The sequence below is a fragment of the Telmatherina bonti genome (assembly GCF_933228915.1).
Source record: "Telmatherina bonti genome assembly, chromosome: 22".
NCBI classification, from domain to species: domain Eukaryota; kingdom Metazoa; phylum Chordata; class Actinopteri; order Atheriniformes; family Telmatherinidae; genus Telmatherina; species Telmatherina bonti.
This window is the reverse complement of record NC_136631.1, coordinates 6,800,601-6,818,792: the sequence shown is the minus strand read 5'-3', so window position 1 is coordinate 6,818,792 and position 18,192 is coordinate 6,800,601. Positions and strand designations below refer to the sequence as shown.

The 18,192-nt window shown below is 40.3% G+C and overlaps 1 protein-coding gene across 5 annotated transcripts in view; it reads right to left on the bottom strand.

The window, feature by feature from the left end:
- Window positions 1–6,008: 6,008 nt before the first annotated feature.
- daam2 (dishevelled associated activator of morphogenesis 2) overlaps window positions 6,009–18,192 on the bottom strand; it is a 114,054-nt gene continuing 101,870 nt past the window's right edge. For all 5 annotated transcript variants that reach the window (XM_079262241.1, XM_079262240.1, XM_079262243.1 and 2 more), the window contains 6 exons: window positions 15,025–15,193; window positions 11,915–12,022; window positions 11,757–11,817; window positions 11,389–11,520; window positions 7,133–7,303; window positions 6,009–7,050 (listed from right to left, as the gene is read on the bottom strand). In XM_079262241.1, the coding sequence (XP_079118367.1) occupies window positions 6,841–7,050; window positions 7,133–7,303; window positions 11,389–11,520; window positions 11,757–11,817; window positions 11,915–12,022; window positions 15,025–15,193 (851 nt within the window). In that variant the 3' untranslated portion in view covers window positions 6,009–6,840. The remainder of the gene's footprint in view (window positions 7,051–7,132; window positions 7,304–11,388; window positions 11,521–11,756; window positions 11,818–11,914; window positions 12,023–15,024; window positions 15,194–18,192) is intronic.

Below are 18,192 nucleotides of genomic sequence, written 5' to 3'. Positions count from 1 at the left end.
AGGTAGGCTGTGTTGGTACTAATGAGCAACAAGTGTCCAGACAAAGCAGCCTGATAGACGGCAGGATGGATTCATGCTTTCATAATATTTCCACCAAATTCTGAGTCTACCATCCGAATGTGGAGCTGAGATGGAAACTTGTGTGTTCAGAGATGCTATTCTGCACACCTTGGTTGTACCAAGTGGTTCTTTGAGTTACCAGTCTGACCATTTGTTATGTATTTAGATGGAAGTTATATTCCTGCTCGAAGTTTACTGCATAGTTTGTTTGGTATCATAAGCACTACTTTATGTTGTGCAGATGTGTAACTGTTGAAGCTGCATGGTGTGTTCTGTGTCAGAGGAGTGATTCTGAACATGGTGGATCTGACTCGTTCCGTAAAGAAGCAGTTTGAACTTTATTGTGAGTCTGTGCTTCTTAAAAAGGTTATGTAAGAGGATAAACTATGGAGGAGTAAAAGTGCCACAATGTATTCATTAAATACATAATTGACTAATAAAATAAATGTCATTAATTTATTAAAACGTTAAATGTAGAATTAATTAATTAAATGTGTCATTATTTAAAATAGGAAATAAATACACAAATATATAATATATAATTAATTCATTAAAATACAATTCATTGCATGTAATAGTGAAATAATTTCTTATATATGTATATGTATATATATATATTTTTTCTATATATTAATTGTATTTTAATGAATTACTGATGTATTTAATTATATATTTGTGCATTTATTTCCAATTTTAAATAATTAATGACACATTTAATGAATTAATTAATTATTCAATGCTTTAATAAATGAATGACTCATATAATTAATCAATTATTGAATTAATACATTGTGGCACTTTTACTTTTCCATAATAAACACAACACCATTCTTCTATGAACTTTGACATACTTGTACACACACATACTAGATAGATAGATAGATAGATAGATAGATAGATAGATAGATAGATAGATAGATCAAAAAACGTCTCTCTTTAATTACAGGCTTTGTAAGGAATTAATCCTAATTAATTGTATAATATTTGCCTCAAAAAGCAACCTTTAAAAAAACATTGATTTTATGGATGACTACAGCAAATAACAGACATTAATAAATGTATTAAAAAATTACATTAATACATTTAATTTCTATTCAAAACAGTTGGAAAAAATAGGAAATGTCCCTGGCCAAAACTGAACAGACCTAAAATCAAATCTAATTTTAAGTGATTTAACATACATGTCCAGTCTACACCAGTACATTTACCTTCTTACAGGTTTCCATCTACACCCTTCATTACCAGACATTAATATGTGACTGTAAAGCAGACAGTTGTGGCTTCAGTCTGGCCCTGCAGCAGAGGTGATCACCTCCTGGTGGAAGGATGGAGACAGCATGAAGACCAAGCTATCTGGTGTAGGACTGGACAACTCTGGTCCTCTAGAACCGCAGACGTTGTGAGTTTCCCTGCTGCAACACACCTGACTCAACCACTCACCAGAAGTCTCCAGTTTTACCAAATAAAGTTGCTGGAATTGACGATAGTCGCTTTTTCTTTAAGTGGAATCCGCACAAGGGTCTGAAAAGTCACCAAATATCGCGCCAAAATCGCAAAGTTCTAGCGGAAGTCAGTGTCCATTAGTGTAGCGGTGTTCCAGAAACCCGTACACTGACAATCGTTCCGTAATAAATTTCCTCAATTTTTCTTTTCTTAATTTCTCTAAATGCCTTTAATATTTTAAATAGTAATATACAGTTGTGCTCATATGTATTCATCCCCTTTTTATTAAAGAAAAGACTGAATTTACAACAGTCACTCAAATAACTGGAGACTTAAAAAAGAAACAATAACAAAAAAATTGCAAAAATATAATTTAGTAATATAAGACACTGTGTTTTTTTTTCTTTTCTTTTTTTCATTTAATTGAGTTGAAGAAAGAAAACAAACAAACACATGTGTCCTGGACAAATTAGAGACTTTTCTGTTGAACAGTGGGACAAAATACCTGTCAACAGGTGCAGAAGTCTGACTGAGAGGAACAGAAAACACCTGACTGGAGCGGAAACATTAAAGGATTCTTCAACTAAATATTACTTTATGAGTGATGTAATATGTAATAAGTTATCTTATTGGTTTGCTTTTTTAAAAAAATTATTTCTTTTGAACTAGAATTATAAAATAATGTCATGATTTTCATAACGTTTCTATATTACTTTAGTCAATTTCAGCTTATTTTACAGGCGTTTTTTTTTCTTTTTCTTTAATGAATAAATATGAGTACAACTGTATATATATAAAAAAATGTGTGTGTGTGTAACATGACATGTAAAAATGCTTCGAGTGGTCAAATATAAAGGTATACAAGTGCAATCTATTTCACTTTTATGCCTATTGTGAACTTCAGCAAGTCGTCATGACCACATGGGCCTGCATGTGATTGATCAATCAGATTTTTGTGAATGTGTGTACTTTATGTAGTGTCCAGTTAGTACAGATAAAAGGTCTGTAGCTTTTTAGTAGCAGAGGACTCTTATTAGAGGAAGACAGCAGACCAAACAATCATCCCAAAGATGTGAAGTTTGTGTGCTGCAGTGGTGGCATGACAGATCTGACAGATTCAGAGTAAACAGTCGGCTGTGAGGGACAAAAGTTTATTGTAACCCTACAAAAGACACAGGGTGAGAAAACATACAAAACAATAAAATCATAGAAACAAAGAAAAAAAGTCATTCTTATACGAGTCTCAGAACAATCCATCATACACGGACCACAGTTTATTTATTCATATTTTTAATATGACATTTTGTTGTAATGCTGTGTGTACATACAAAATATAGCAAACTAAATAAGGCAAATAAATAGAGGTACAATTTACAGGAAAATGGAACATTCCTCAATGTTTTCATCTTTTTTTTATGTTATCTCAAACATCAACAATGGTGTACAAAATGCTTTTTTTTTTCCAACTGTACATCTTTCAGTGGAGGATATATTTTTTTCCAACCATAAAAATACTGACTCCTCACAATTATACAACCTAAAAAAATGGGTGCAACTTTTCTCAGGCAGAACAAACTGTGGTGAAACAGGTGTGTTTCATTCTTGCAAGCAATGTAATTGTAAAGTATCAACACATCACAGGTTGTGCACCCTTCTGTCGGCATGCAGGACGACGCCATGTGCATGTAATAACAGAAATGTGGTGACAGAAACCCCTCCCATCCTTCTTCTCTTGCTTTTTTAAATGAATAAATTTAGTTTAAAACCCAAACCTCCTGCTCTGGAGGAGTGTCGCCTCTTAATTTCCACCTCCCCACAAATCCCAGCTCTGCCCCCCATTGTTGATGTGTTTCCAGCGGTCCAGCCGGATTCTCCAGCCTCACTTGCCCTTTTCCTCTCGTTTCCCTGCACACCGTGTTATTTTTGCACCACGCTTTCGTTGCACCCTTCTCCTCTGTAGAGGGACCCAAAGTCCTCAAAACCCGGTGCTGCAAATGGAAATGTCCCATCGTAAAAAGTGCATTGAACAAGCTACTAATTTCTTTCCTCTGGATTCCATTTTTACACTCCAAACACAGCCAGTCAATGGCCAAATAAACATCCAAACATGTAACAACATAAACGTATTAATACTGACAACGTTGCATTACCCCTCTGTAAATAGTCTGCACTACAATATGGGTTAAAGCTCTGAGTTAAGAGTTTAAAAGGGTCTGCTGAAGTCTGGTATACTATCTCTGATTAAACTGGAAAGAGGAAGAAGCAGAGGTTAGAAAAGCTCAATATACATGAGATGCTGGTTTAAGATGAGGTGAAGGTCATTTTCTCGTGGGAATTTTGGGGGAAAAAAACTTTACTTTTTTGGTTTACTGGCTAATCTCTTTGTTATTGGTGTAAAAAAAATTCTCACTGTCCTGACAACTCTCCACTTTATCTTCTCTCTGCTTGAATCTGAAGGAAAACTGAAGGAACCCCCCCCCCTCTCCCCCATGATGGGATGAAATGTTGCAGTGATAAAATAAAGCTGCAAAGCTCATTTGTCTAAAATCAACCAACCAAGCCTCTCTGATGGCAAAGCAGCCGCAAACACGCTGGGGTTACTTCCCAGATACTGGGTCTGGCACAAACATGTGACCTTTAAAGCAAGGTGTACCATCCTCAGCCACAAGATGGCGCCATGTAGTTTAACCAGTAAACACCGTTTTATGGAAAGCCACAAGCACAGAAGCACAGTGGGAGGAATGGATCGTGTGAAAAAAGGATCAGAGGCACTTAAAGGTGAACATTTAAAGATAATTAGTAGAAAATCTGTCAGAATGAGGGACAAATCGGGATATTTAGTGTTAGTAGTAGTACTATCATACAGTAGTGGAGGCTGCATGTGTGTATGGGGTCGGTTGGACTTTAACAGTATGTACAACAAGTGCTGATTGAGTCAAATGCAGGGGGAATATTTCTCATTTAATGTGACGAATGGAGGCGATGAACTGTGCTTATTTTAACAGTTGCTATGGAAACAGCTATTTCATTCTTCATCAACTAAACCAGGATCTATTGTGCAAAGTTGTTGGCTGGTTTGGTCAAATTCAAGGATCACAGGGTCCAGATCCCCAGATCTTTCAGTCAGATACTCCTTTTGCAAATCTGAACACCTCTCATGCAGAGTGTGGACAGAGCGATGGAACGGGGTTATCTAAGCGCTAACAGTGTAAAACCAGCCTGCTTACATAAAGCTATATGTTCACACGCTGAAAAATGACTCAGAACGGGGAGTCGCTCCTTCACCCCAGGAGTAAAGCTCTCTCTGTGAGCACCTCCTGCTGCAAGCTGCTGCATCTTTACTGAATGCATCTAAAAGCAAACAGTGCGCAGCAATCCCGCCGCTTAGCTTTGAAATGCACATAAACTTAAAAAATAGACTCTGCATCAACATCCTTTAAGGAAAACGAGGCGGGCGTCAGTGTGTGGCTCTGATAAAATAAACAAAAGCTGCAAAAACAGATGGTAGCTCCGATTCTTTTCTGCAACTTCGAACCACAATGACTTCAATCAAGAAGAAGTTTAAGTGCCTTGTTGTACTCCGACGTTACAACAATAAATAGACCCATCACACGGCGCGGTTTGGTGACAGCGACTGAAATTAGAAGGAAAAAGAGCTGCTATGATTCGGCACATGATACTCTCCAGTTAAAACTGATGGAAAAAAACAAAAACTGAACTTCAGAAACAGATGGCAGATCATTGTAAACTAATCATAGATCGTTTCTGTTATTCATAGGATTCCTTCATTGGAGCAGGCTTGGGTTGGCGCGTTACTCTGGGTGTAAAGTTTGTCAGAAAAGCTACAGCGCAAACAAGACAAAGGTGTGAGAAAGACAAGCAGTTATCTCTTCATGTAAAGCGCAGAATGTATAGAAATCCACTTCAACAGCAATGTGAACTTGCAACACCAACAATGAATCGTGTGTACAAAATCCCAAAATGCCAAAACATAAAAAACCTCTACATCTTTGCAATTAGCTTGTCTGCATCTAAATATAAATATTATATTATATATATATATATATATATATATACATATACATATATATACATATACATATACATATATATACATATACATACATATATATACATATACATATATATACATATACATATATATACATATACATATATATACATATACATATATATACATACATATATATATATACATATACATACATACATATACATACATATATATATATACATATACATACATATATATATATACATATACATACATATATATATATACATATACATACATATATATATATACATATACATACATATATATATATACATATACATACATATATATATATACATATACATACATATATATATATATACATATACATACATATATATATATATACATATACATACATATATATATATATACATATACATACATATATATACATATATATACATATATATATATCAATGCCTAATTGCAGTATATTTTGTATTAATACATTTACATTTGTTTTTTCTCTGCTTTGGCACTGCTTGATGCCAGAGCAATGCTGAAACCATGGAAGTGTGAAGGTGAAGCTCGATCCGTGTGGCACAGTCGTTATTTCGTCGGGCGGATCGAGGTGAGTCGTTTCCTTGACAAGTGACTGTCGGGATGATCTTCCGGGGAGCATTTTGAAATCACCGACTCCAAAATGTTCCAGATTTCCTTAACATTCATCCATTATGTGGCTTTGAAGACTTCTTTCCCCCGTCTGAAGCAACATGACTGTGGAGGTTTTGGCTTAGTTCCCTCTTCTTTTTCTGTTTTTTTTCCTTCCAGAAGATACTTCATCGTCCCTTTTCTAATCCTTTATGTACAAAATAACTGTCTGATCCCAACGTTTCATGTGTGTTAGAGCCAGATAAGCAAACCAGAGGGGCCTTTTCAACATCAAGAAGCTCACAGAGGAAGAGAGGAGGTTTGTGAAGGGAGGAAAAATAGAAGAGAACCTTGAACACAGTGTTGGAAGGATGTGATCAAATGACATGGGGGCAATGTGTCACAGTGGTCTGTCCAACCCCTCATCCCAACGTCCAGGAAGAGCCGGTGGGAAATAGCTTTACAAGACCAGTCAGAGTGTTGCATCCTTCACGTCTGCATATCTGCTGCCCATGCAGGCCGCTAGATGTCCAGTCCAGCTGTTACGGACATCTGCTCCGAAGGGAGCAGCCACTGTTCCAGGACCTGGACTGAAGGTGTTAAGAACTCTACACCGAGGCAGAATTTAGTTGTCTGGTGTTTCGTTTCGCCATCTTTATCCCAACCTAGTAGTTCACCTTGGTGACGGCTCTCTCACGACCGCCACCCTCCACCAGCTGGTTGACGGAGCGCTTGCGGTTACGCTTTAATTTGTTCAGGTCCTTATCAAAGACCTCGCCGGAGCGCAAGGCCGAGACCAGGTCATCAAACTCCCCGCTGACCTCATCTGCTCCGCCTTTCTTGGACCGTCGTTCCCGCTCCCTCTGCTCCTTCAGCTGGAGAGGGAGTGAAGAGGAGGTTATCACACAGAAATCTCTCTGCATCAGTTCAGCCAGGTTAAATCCCTGCACGTCTCACCATGGCCTCCATCCGAGCCCTCCGCTCCTCCTCCTCCTTGCGCCGCTGCATGTTGTCCAGGTCCTGCCGAGCTTCGCTGAACGACTGCAAGAAGGTGTCGAAGATCCCAAAGAACTCGTCAGGCTGCATCCGCTTCTCCTCCTCCCCAAAGTGCTTCAGAGATTTGGCAAACTGTGCAGAACATACAGAGTTTTTATATTTTTACATCAGAGATGCGGAATTGTCCCAAATTCTGGTTATTCTAACGTTCATAATGTTCCAAATAAATGATCCTGGTGCAGGGATACAGATAAGGTAGGAGAGCGGCTGCAAGACTGCTTCACCGTATGTCTGCCCTGTTTGGTCCGAGCTGTTCAGTTTGCTCTGCCAGGACCATGCCTGCAGCCAAACGTTCCCACACACAGAGTGTTGCACTGCGGCACGCACACACACACACACACACACACACACACACACACACACACACACACACACACACACACACACACACACAGACTCCACACTAAGTGATTCAATATACTGTACCTCACTTACAGACCTCAAAGCTCAATAATTCCCTTCAAACTGAAAGAGTGTTGCAGTTAGATGCACATGTCCGTGCGATCTGGCTCGTTGGATTCTTTTCTCTGGAGCCAAAAATGCAGAAGAAAATATTTTTTTCATTCTGATCATGGCTGCAGTACTTCTGTTCTCTTTTCTGTCTAAAAGCAAAAAGGTGTCGCTGTGCATGAAGCTGTTAGCTCAACCCTACAAGCAACAGTTTTCATATCTGTATCCTGACCAAGTCAAACCAACTTTAAGTAAAAGTATAAGATGAAAAAGGGAAAAACTCCCTGCAGACCCGAACTCTACCTTATGATCACATGCGAGTTGAAACATCACATTACTTTTGTTTATGAGTTGCTTATGAGTATTCTGTATGTGGTCATTGTGCTGTCACAAAACAGACTTGGAGCATTCTCCTTTCTGAGGATGCAAAACCATCCTATCATTATGGGCCCGGTGTCCATGGCAACGCCACCGTCATCCCTCCCGCTGCTAGTAATTATGTGTCTGGTTAAAACAGTTTCCTCTCGTCCCCTTGAGTCTGCACTAAACGAGTAAACACAAAGTCACATGCACGAACACAAACAACGAAACAAAGACATGAGCTCACGAACAATTTAATCATCTCACAGGAACAAAACAAAGCGGAATTTTCTTATATTATTTATATTTACGCTTGATAGTTTAGACTTTTTCCCACATTTGATTAATGATGGATTATTATAACATAATAACATCCGATCCAGATTTATTTAACGATACCTGGACTTAATTTATTGCAGAGAGGAGAGAAACACACAGACTAGACTGAAATAATGCAGATATCTTCCCATACAGATGGGAGGCACGCACAAATGTACATTTAGTTTGCTCACAACATAATTCTCATTAAATGTTGTTCAAGTCAAATATTTGACTTCTTAATCACAATTTATTTTTCTGAAGGGGTTTTTAATCACACTTCTCTGAATAAGATGATTTATTACGTAGTAAAACGGGGACACAATCGGTCACCATGCAGCCGGTCCGCCTGCAAGCAACACAGGAGTTTTTTGTGTGTGTTTTAGCTGTTGTACTGCCTCGATCTTTGTGATGGCTTTTTAATGGTGATGATTTTGATCCATACCCAGCCTCCCCTGCTTGCGGTCATTTCGTACATTTTTGTGGTAATTTTGCATCTCTTTGCCATCATTTGTACTGTGCAGGACCTCTGTGGTCATTCAGCCCGTCGTTTACCTCTGCCGAGGGGCAATCTGCATGTTTTTAGTCTCCTTGTGTTAGTTTGCATTTTGCTGATTTATCATCTTGCATCTCTTTTGGTTTTTTGTGCACCACCGCATGACTCTTTACAATATTTTGTATTATACATGTGTTGTTCAGGTTTCTGCTTGGTCATTTTCTATTTGTGTACTAATTTCACATTTCTGCCCAGTCTTTTAGAAAAACTGCATGTGTAGCACCTATTAAGAAATATTTCTGTTTGCTGCACTCAGTAATCTTCTTCAAACCACTCTTAGTTATATGATTTACCACTGTTACCAATAGGGGACAGAGCAAGCAGTTTTGTGACTGAGAAAGAAAGAGGAGTGTGTGCAGTTGGAAAATGGTTGGTGAAGAATGCACCCAGTGTCAAAATCTAAAATGTTTGTACCCTGCACAACTTTGTTGGTGAAAATAAAAAACTTTTTCTACATCCAGAGCTGTTGGTATGAGTGGTGTAACACATGTCAGAGATTATCATTAGAATTTTTTGTATTTTATTAGATACCAAATAGTATTCTCAAACCAGAACTTCTCTGAATATGTGGGCCCCAATGCGGGGGGGACTCTTCATACAGAGTCTTAACTCTCAATCTGGACATTTTAAATAAATAAAAAAACTAATGAGGCCATTATTAACTTTTGACAATTAGCATTAGCATGTTAGCATTTATGTGTTCACATAAAGACAAACATGCTTTTGTTAATCTATTGTTTCATTTGTCATTTTTCTGCCAATTATTTCATTTTTCTGTGTGAACTTAACTGAACTTCATGCAGCACATCGGTCTGTTGTCGACTAATAAATATAAAACTGTCTTAGCATGCTAATGCCATCACCTAGCTTAAAGATTAGCTTGTTTTTTACTTTCATTATTTACTTTAATAATAAATAAAGAGCATTTACAGCATAACCTGGATTAATAAACAGACACAGACCAGGAGGAACTAAGTTCTGCTGAATTCTGGCAGCAGTGTGAGGAACATGCACACATCTGGTTTGTATAGAGAAGCAGACTGCAACTTGAAAAGCTTTTTGATGAGAACAGCTTGATGACAGACACAACTGGTTATAACAACCCAACCCTTCTACTTATAAAGTTCTTTTGCAGGCTACATTAGTGCCTGAACCTGACTTTTTTTTAGGCCACATCAACCCTAATTACTCTTTACTAATATTTCCCATGCAACAGCATCTGCATATGAGTATCCTGAAGCATCGTCTGCAGTCTGAAGTCGAGTCGGCACAGTTGTTGGACAGAAAGTGAATCTTGTATTCTCTGAGCATGATGCAGTGTGGGCGTGTTGTTAAGTTTAAAGCTATTGGATCTGTTTGGAAACCTCTGAGCCTGTGTCCCACATGACCCTGGTCGACTGTACGCCTTTGTAATGTATGACATGTCTGGTGAACATGTGTGTATCTTTGTTGCAGACACACACACACACACACACACATTTGTTGCCATGGAGCTTTATTAGCCTCAGCGGGCTTCTTGCTCTGTTTAGTCATCCTCAACCTTCTTAAACACACATCCTGACTTCCATATTTGTATTCCACTGGAAAGCCACCAGAGCGTCAGAGGGCCTTGACAAGCACTGAGTTAATGTGCGAGACTCCCCACTTACCAACCACACAGACACACAGAGCTGTGTGTTTAACGTCTGGGGTGGTGAACATAGCTTCTTTTGTTTTACTGTAGAGAGGTGCCTTATTCCTCCAGTTCTTTTCCCGTGACGTCCTAACCATTTCCCTCCAAGATATTTCTTTACTCCATCCCTGAGCAAATAATTAAGCAAAGGGAATCTCCATAAACCCCCAGAGCCCTTCCTGCTCTCATTTGCTCCATCCATCATACAATGATCCTTTAGAAAACCAGAGCGCTTTGCACGTTTTACATTGTTTTGTCAGTTATTTTGGGAAGAAACAATCCCCACGAGGAGGTGAAGCACAAAGTAGTATCTGTGCTCATATAAAAGTCTGCCAGATTTCAGATCTTTCAAAGCGTCGGCTTCAGGATGCTAACTGGAAAAAGGGATTGCAAATTAAACACATTCCCATTGGTCTTTCCAACACTGACAGGCTGACATTCCCATAGTCCCACTGATAAGTTCAGCTTACACACTTCCTACCATGCATCAGTACTCAAGCCAGCTGGGTTCAAAAGGCCACTTGTCCCGGGTGTGAAGAGCTGCAGTGGGGATTTAATGCACTCATTTAAAGAAACAAAGACAAAGAGAAGATGTGGAAGGGGGGATTCTGGGGAAATCTTTCAATTCTGGGGTTCCCAGCTGAGCTGAAGACATCTCTGTCTGAGGGATGTCCAGCTTCTCCATGGCTCTTTAGTTTGGTTTCTTCCCTCTCTGACATGCAGGCTTAGCAGTGAGGATGCCTGGCTACGGATGAATTAAAGCCACACGTATGAAAAGCTCTCTGTCCCACGGTTAGTTACCTTGTCCTTGGCTTCGCTCAGCTGGTCCTCCAGCTCGGAGAAGCTGAATCCAGCCACAGTGATGAAGTCACCGATCACAGCCACAAACTTATCGCCACGTTCCCGCGTCCTGCTCTGCTGGTAGTGCAGCTCCTGAAGGGCAAAAATGCACGTGATGATAGGAATAAACACTTTCTGATCACTTCAGCCTTCTGGAAAGACCTCAGCTTGTGTTTCCACTGGAGTCCTTGTTTCTGTGTGTGGCACAGAACATTACCAGCATTTAAACACCTCAGCCCGCCGTCCATCTCCGCTCTGCTCAAATACATAATTACAGGCCGGAGAAGAACCAGTGGGAGGAAACGCAACGCAAACACGCTACAACTCACCGCCTCGAGAGCCTTCAGTCCACTCTTGATATTGTGAACTTCTTTTTCCAGCTCTGTCAAACTGAAACAGATAAAGATCAACATCATCTTTCCTTCTCTGGACTGAAACAGCTGCTGTTGCCTCCAAACATCCCCACAGCGAGCTGCTGAGCACTCACTTGACTTTGGCAGCCACGGGCACGCTGCTGAGGTCCTCCTGGATGTGCAGTGTGTCTGGGTAGTTCTTCTCGAAGATCATGATCAAATAGTGCAACATGGTGATGTTCCTGATGGAGCACAAAGACACAAAAACAGTCATGCAGACTTTGTCTAAAATAATAACCTGGAAGACAAGAGGGAAAGTTGAGATGCTGCTTCGTTGCTTATCATCACTTCAGGAGAGTAACGTGACAATGTTCTATTTGTCTGTCTGTTTTAAGCTTAATGCAACAGAAAACATTCATCATGTCTTATTCTACAGAAAGCTGCAAACACAGATACAAACGCATCAAAGACGCTGTGGTGCTGCAGTGTCTGCTGAGTTCGTGCAAACAAGTGTAAAATGAGCAAATAGTTGGATTTCTGTCTTGTTTTTGCTGATAAACAACATGTTTGATAGATATTAAATAAATTCTATTATACACATTCTTCTTCTTCAAGTAAATGCTGCAGAAATATATCAGCATACTTTAAAGGAGATTATACAATTTGTTTCACAGCCTTCAGCTTCTAAAAACTGCCATCAGTTTGACTTTAAAGATGGATTAAAATCATTTTCTTCATATGTAATGTTTAGATTTCTTCCAAGCGTTTTATGAAGCCTTTCATCGCCGCCCAAAACTGATTTTATTACGCTGGCTGCGTTTCTCTTGTTCCTCTGTGCAACGCAGCTTGTGTGAGCAGTTTGCATCAACAACACTCATGAATGTAAGATGCTTCCAAAGTTCAACTTTCATTTTAAATATGGAAAAAGTGACATAATTTTGTCCTGTGTTGAAAGCCTAAACATGTCCAGCAGTACACAAAGTTCCTGCTACTTCAGCAGTGTGTAACTGAGACGGAAACCAGATGCAGAAAATTAGGCTGAAATGATAAGAAAGCAAGAAGGCAGAAATTTGTTTGTCAAATAAAACTTATAAAACATTGTTTATATCTAACAGACATGTTAGTCAAGTTAAATAGAACTGAGTCTCTAATCAGTCCAGCAGAGAAAAGATCTTCATTTTGCTCATTTGTTTTAATATCACCAACTAACCAAAAAGTGCTGACTCAGCAGATTCAGAGGAAAACAATCTGGAAAGGTGAGAAGAAAATGACAAACAGCTGGAAAAACATGATAAACAACTAAAGATAACCAACAAACCGCTGTACTAGTTATGCGCTATCACTGTTACGGTTTGTATAGAAAACTGGTGTAATCATTGTATTATGACAGGAATGTTGTATCGACTCCAGGAAGAATAGCTGTGTTGGAATAGATAATGGAGATCAAAATAAATACAAATACTGCAACACATTAGCTTATTAAATATATTTGATGTCTTTTAAATGTTTTTATGTACTCTGACTGGTTGGTCTGTACCTTCTGTTTCTGAAGAGTTGGCTAAATAAAGATGACTTGGCTGTTTATCGTCGCGGCAGAAAAAAAGGGAAGCAATAACTGTTTCTCCAACATCTACCCAGCTGCCATCTTTATATACATGATGGGAACATAACGGTAAGAAACTAAATCCAAACATCCGAGTGTCTTCGTTAAAAGCTCCATAAAGTTGTGCTTTTTTTCTACGTTGCGTGATGTTGCACCTCAGATCAGATCAGATGTTTTTTCATAATAAATCATTTATTGTGACCAGTAAATGATCACCAGACTGTGGGAGGAAGCTGGAGAAAACCTACATACATGGAAACGAACACGCTAAGCCCACACGGAAAGACCCGGATCGAGCCAGGAACCTTCCAGCTGTGAGGAAACAGGTCCAACTTCTGGAGAAATGAAATGCTTCTCAGGTTCTCACAAAGCCTCAAGTTTGACTGGGTGCAGCCATGACTGTTGATGGGTTACCATAGCAACATGGCTCCAAATAGAAACAGAGCCAGCAGGAAGTGACGAGTTAAAGTGCAACTGGAAAGCTCCATGCTGCACGCTGCACGCTGCACGCTGCGCGCTGCACGCTGCGCAGTCCAAACCTGCTCAGGAATGATGTGAAATGAGGTCAGGGCAGAGCAAAGAGACCGTCTTCCCACAGCCCATCTCATTGTTTACATTTTGACACGTCTCAGTCGTGGGAAATCGTGCTGCAGCAAGAGCCAGCAGTTCCCGTTACCGTGGCGACCGCGGCCGCACAGACAACATTTCATTACTCCTGAAGCAGAGAAGAGAAACTCCCACACATGACGCGCTAACGAGCGTCTCCATCAGGGAATTGAGAAGTGCACGAGCGAGTTGATTTCCAGGGAAAATCCTCATGCTGGAGAAAAACCTGGATAATAATCTGCAAGCAGGGAGGAAGGAAGGAAGCAGCCAGCCTGGGAGAATAAGTCCAAATGTTAAAACACACACCTGAAAGGACTATTAGGTGGATCAGGTTTTAGATTTTCTTTTTTTAAATATTTCCTCCAACACAACTTTAAATTTGAACCATTATGAGGTGAATATTCCCTTATAAGTTTGGCAGGTCTATATCTACAGTTGTGCTCATATGTATTCATCCCCTTTCATTAAAGAAAAGGCTGAATTTACAACAGTCACTCAAACAACTGGAGACTTTAAAAATAACTAAAAAAAATTTAAAAATATAATTTAGTAATATAAGATACTGTTTTTTCATTTAATTGAGTTGAAGAAAAACAAACAAACAAATTGGTCCTGGATAAATTAGAGACTTTTCTGTTGAACAGTGGGACAAAATACCTGTCAACAGGTGCAGAAGTCTGACTGAGAGGAACAGAAAACACCTGACTGGAGCGGAAACATTAAAGGATTGTTACACTAAATATTACTTTATAAGTGATGTAATATGTCATAAATTCTTATTTGTTTGATTTTAAAAAATATTTCTATTGAACCAGAATTAGAAAATAATGTAATGATTTTCATAAAATGTTTATTTATTATTACTTTAGTCAATTTCAGCTTATTTTACAGGCAGCTGTTTTTTTCCTTCTGTAATGAAAGGGGATGAATAAATATGAACACAACTGTATTTTAGACTAGTTATGAAGCAGCACACACACCATGTGTTGCTAAATCTTGGGGTTAAATCCACACCCACAGCCCCCTCTGGCCCACCTGTCTATGCTGGACTTGGTGTCGACGATCTTGTTCAGGCTGGAGACCTTAAATCCGTAGGCGTTCCCCCGCTGGCCTTTGTTCATGAAGTTGCCGAAGGCCAGCACCACCTCCAGGACCTGAGTCAGCCGCTTGCTGCGGACCACCTCCTTGGACGCGTTCAGGATGGCTGCAAGAAAATGGGAGAACAGCAGATGGCAAGTGTGCGTGTGTGAACCTTTCCTGTTACATAACAACCTGGCCTTACACCATTCCTTCCACTCTGTTTACCTCAGAGACAGAAACTGAAGCTTCAGCTCCACATGGCCCAAAAATTTCCCTCATTTTTAACATCCTTCATGATGACTGATTAGTATGCGTATTATTAGTCGTATGACTGGGCGGCTCGGCGGGGAAACCCGTCGGGTTCTTCCATCCATCTATTAAACAGAATATTCCAAACAGATCCCGATGCCGTCCGTTTCTCCCCCCTGACAACAGACTCGTCTGGCAGAGCGCAGGTGGTTCCCTCTCTCCACAAAGGAAACCTCAGCACTGTGGAAAGCATCAACTAATTCCTTCTAGTTATTGTTGCAGTTCCTTCTGCTGTGATGCAGCATGGGAAGCATTGCTCTGGCTCTGCAAACACTCAGCATGTTGGGTGGTCCAAGGAAATATCGCCTCATCAACAGCATGTGACAAAGGAACATGAAGGATAATAATACGAAAAAAAGGCAGATTTTTTTTCCTTCTGGGCACCGATGAGCAGTGCGGTTAGGGGATTTCTGGACTGAACAACAGAGATTGAGGAGGTTTTTTTTTCCCACCGCTACTCCAAACTGAACGTAATGCACGTCAGAAGATGCTCGTTCGACCTCAAACTAGAATTAACTGAATATTTGACAAGATTTTACAGCTTATACAAAACTAAAGATGAGAAGCCAGAAAGCTCCAGCTCTGGCTCAAACAGGCTGCTTTGGAAAGCTCCTGCCTCCATCTTTAAAGACAGGAAGAGATGTTCTCTGTCGTGATGAGCCAGCTTTCCATAACAGTCGCCGTGGCAACCTGGATGCTGGCTGGAAGCAGAAAGCTGCACGGAACCAACACACATTTGACCACCAGACAGACACACACACACACACACACACACACACACACACACACACACACACACACACACACACACACACACACACACACACACACACACACACACACACACACACACACACACACACACACACACACACACACACGTAACCAAGCAATTTGCTGAATTTGTAAATACAAACATTTTAAAATCAGATGTTCCAGAAAAAGCTGCTCTCATGATATTTCATTACAAACAGTTACATAAAAACAATCCAGATTATTTACAGACTGATTTATTAGAAATTCTGATGAAATAATCCAAACCAAACTGGTCCCTGGAGGCCACAGTCCTGCAGGTTTTAGACATTACCCTGCTCCAACGCACGTGTTCCAGCCAAACAGGTTAATCTGATTCAGTCGTTCTGCAGCAGGAAACTTCTAAAACCTACAGGACTGCGGCCGTTACAGACCGGCATCACCATCTCCTGCTGTACAACCAGCGCAACCGCGTCGCATATTCAGTCATAAATCTGATCACGTGGAAAAATCGGCGTCAACACTTAAATATTGGCGATCAGGATTATTAAATCCATGTATGGACTGAAAGACCGTCCCCATGGTTACATAAGCGATCTGTTTGGTTTGTCATATCAATAAGCATCAGTTATTTCCAGCTTTAATTTCCCAGTTTGGGATCAATAAAGTATATCTGATTCTGATTACATAAACCGGACCCTGCATCCGTCACAGCGTCCAGCTGAGAACCCGCCAGCACAGACTTTATGACTGCTGATCGCCATGACGACTGCCAGTCGAGACGTGATCCTGGATACTCAGCGATAATCTCATCAGATCGAGCCAGTTTCTGGAGCCAGACGCTGCAGCTGCTCTCCCCGACTGCGACGGGAACCATCTTTTTCTCTTGTGTTTTACCCTTCTGTCTACACGGTGAAGGCAGGTTATTTACTGTCAACATGGCTGAACGTATTAATGTCACATGATGTACGTTAATATGCTGCTTGTTGTCACACTGAAACATTCAACACTGAATATCTTCTGACTGTAAAATGAGGACAGCTGAAACAACATCAGGACAGGTGTAAACCTTGACAATGGGAATATCTGACATAACTGATGCTGCAGTTTTCTATAAACAGAAGACTTGCTGATCTCCAGACCTGTAAAGCATTAAAATCATGTCCGGTGCAGGTTGAGTCGAGTTTACTGGACTGGCTTCAGAGTCTCGCTCCCATCCAGGAGAGCTTCTTCCATCTGATGGAGCCTGTTAAAGCACCGATGTGTCAGAGTCCAGGACTGTCATGGAGGGTCCTGACTCACCTGGCGTCTCGTTAGAGAGACTGTGTTCATAGTTCTACTTCAGGTAAAGTATCATAGATGTCGTTAATCTCCTTGGAACAACTGAATGAGCACTGATGTCTTCACCCTCCCCCCTGTTGAAACCACCTGTCTTCTCTGTACAGGATTATAACATGGCAGTCCCCAGTATAGTGTAGTTTATTATTAGGATGCAGGGACGTGGCTAATTGCTGGAACTGCTTCGGCTGTGTTCCCATCTGGTGAACGGTCGCTCACTGCAGTCTGAGCTGCAAGTTTCTGTCTGATGTTGTGTCTGGGTTTGAAAAACACAGACGCTCAGTGTTTGTCTCAGATGTTCAGGCCACATGACGCCTCCTTCCTTTCTCTTTTCATCAATGACACGACGTACACGTAGCCTCAGTGAAACTGTGGACGACTGTCGCCAACCAGACCTCCGGTGAGTCACGACTCTCAGAGACGCAGCTCCCTCCACCGTCTCCATCAGAACAGAAGATCTTTTTTGTACCCATGTACCTGCCCCCCCCCCCCCCAAGCCAACACAGCCCCCACCCTGGAGTGTTTTAAGTCTTGTCTTAAGTCTCACTTTTGTTCTGTGGCTTTTAACACCGCGCGAGTTGTGTGGTCCCCTGTGGACTTTAGCTATTTTATCATTTCATTTTTATTAAATTATTTCTTGGTTTTGGTTTGATTTGAAGTTTATTACTTTGTATTTGCTGATATTTTAGTTTTGTAACATTGTTTTTGTTTTATTCTGTGCAG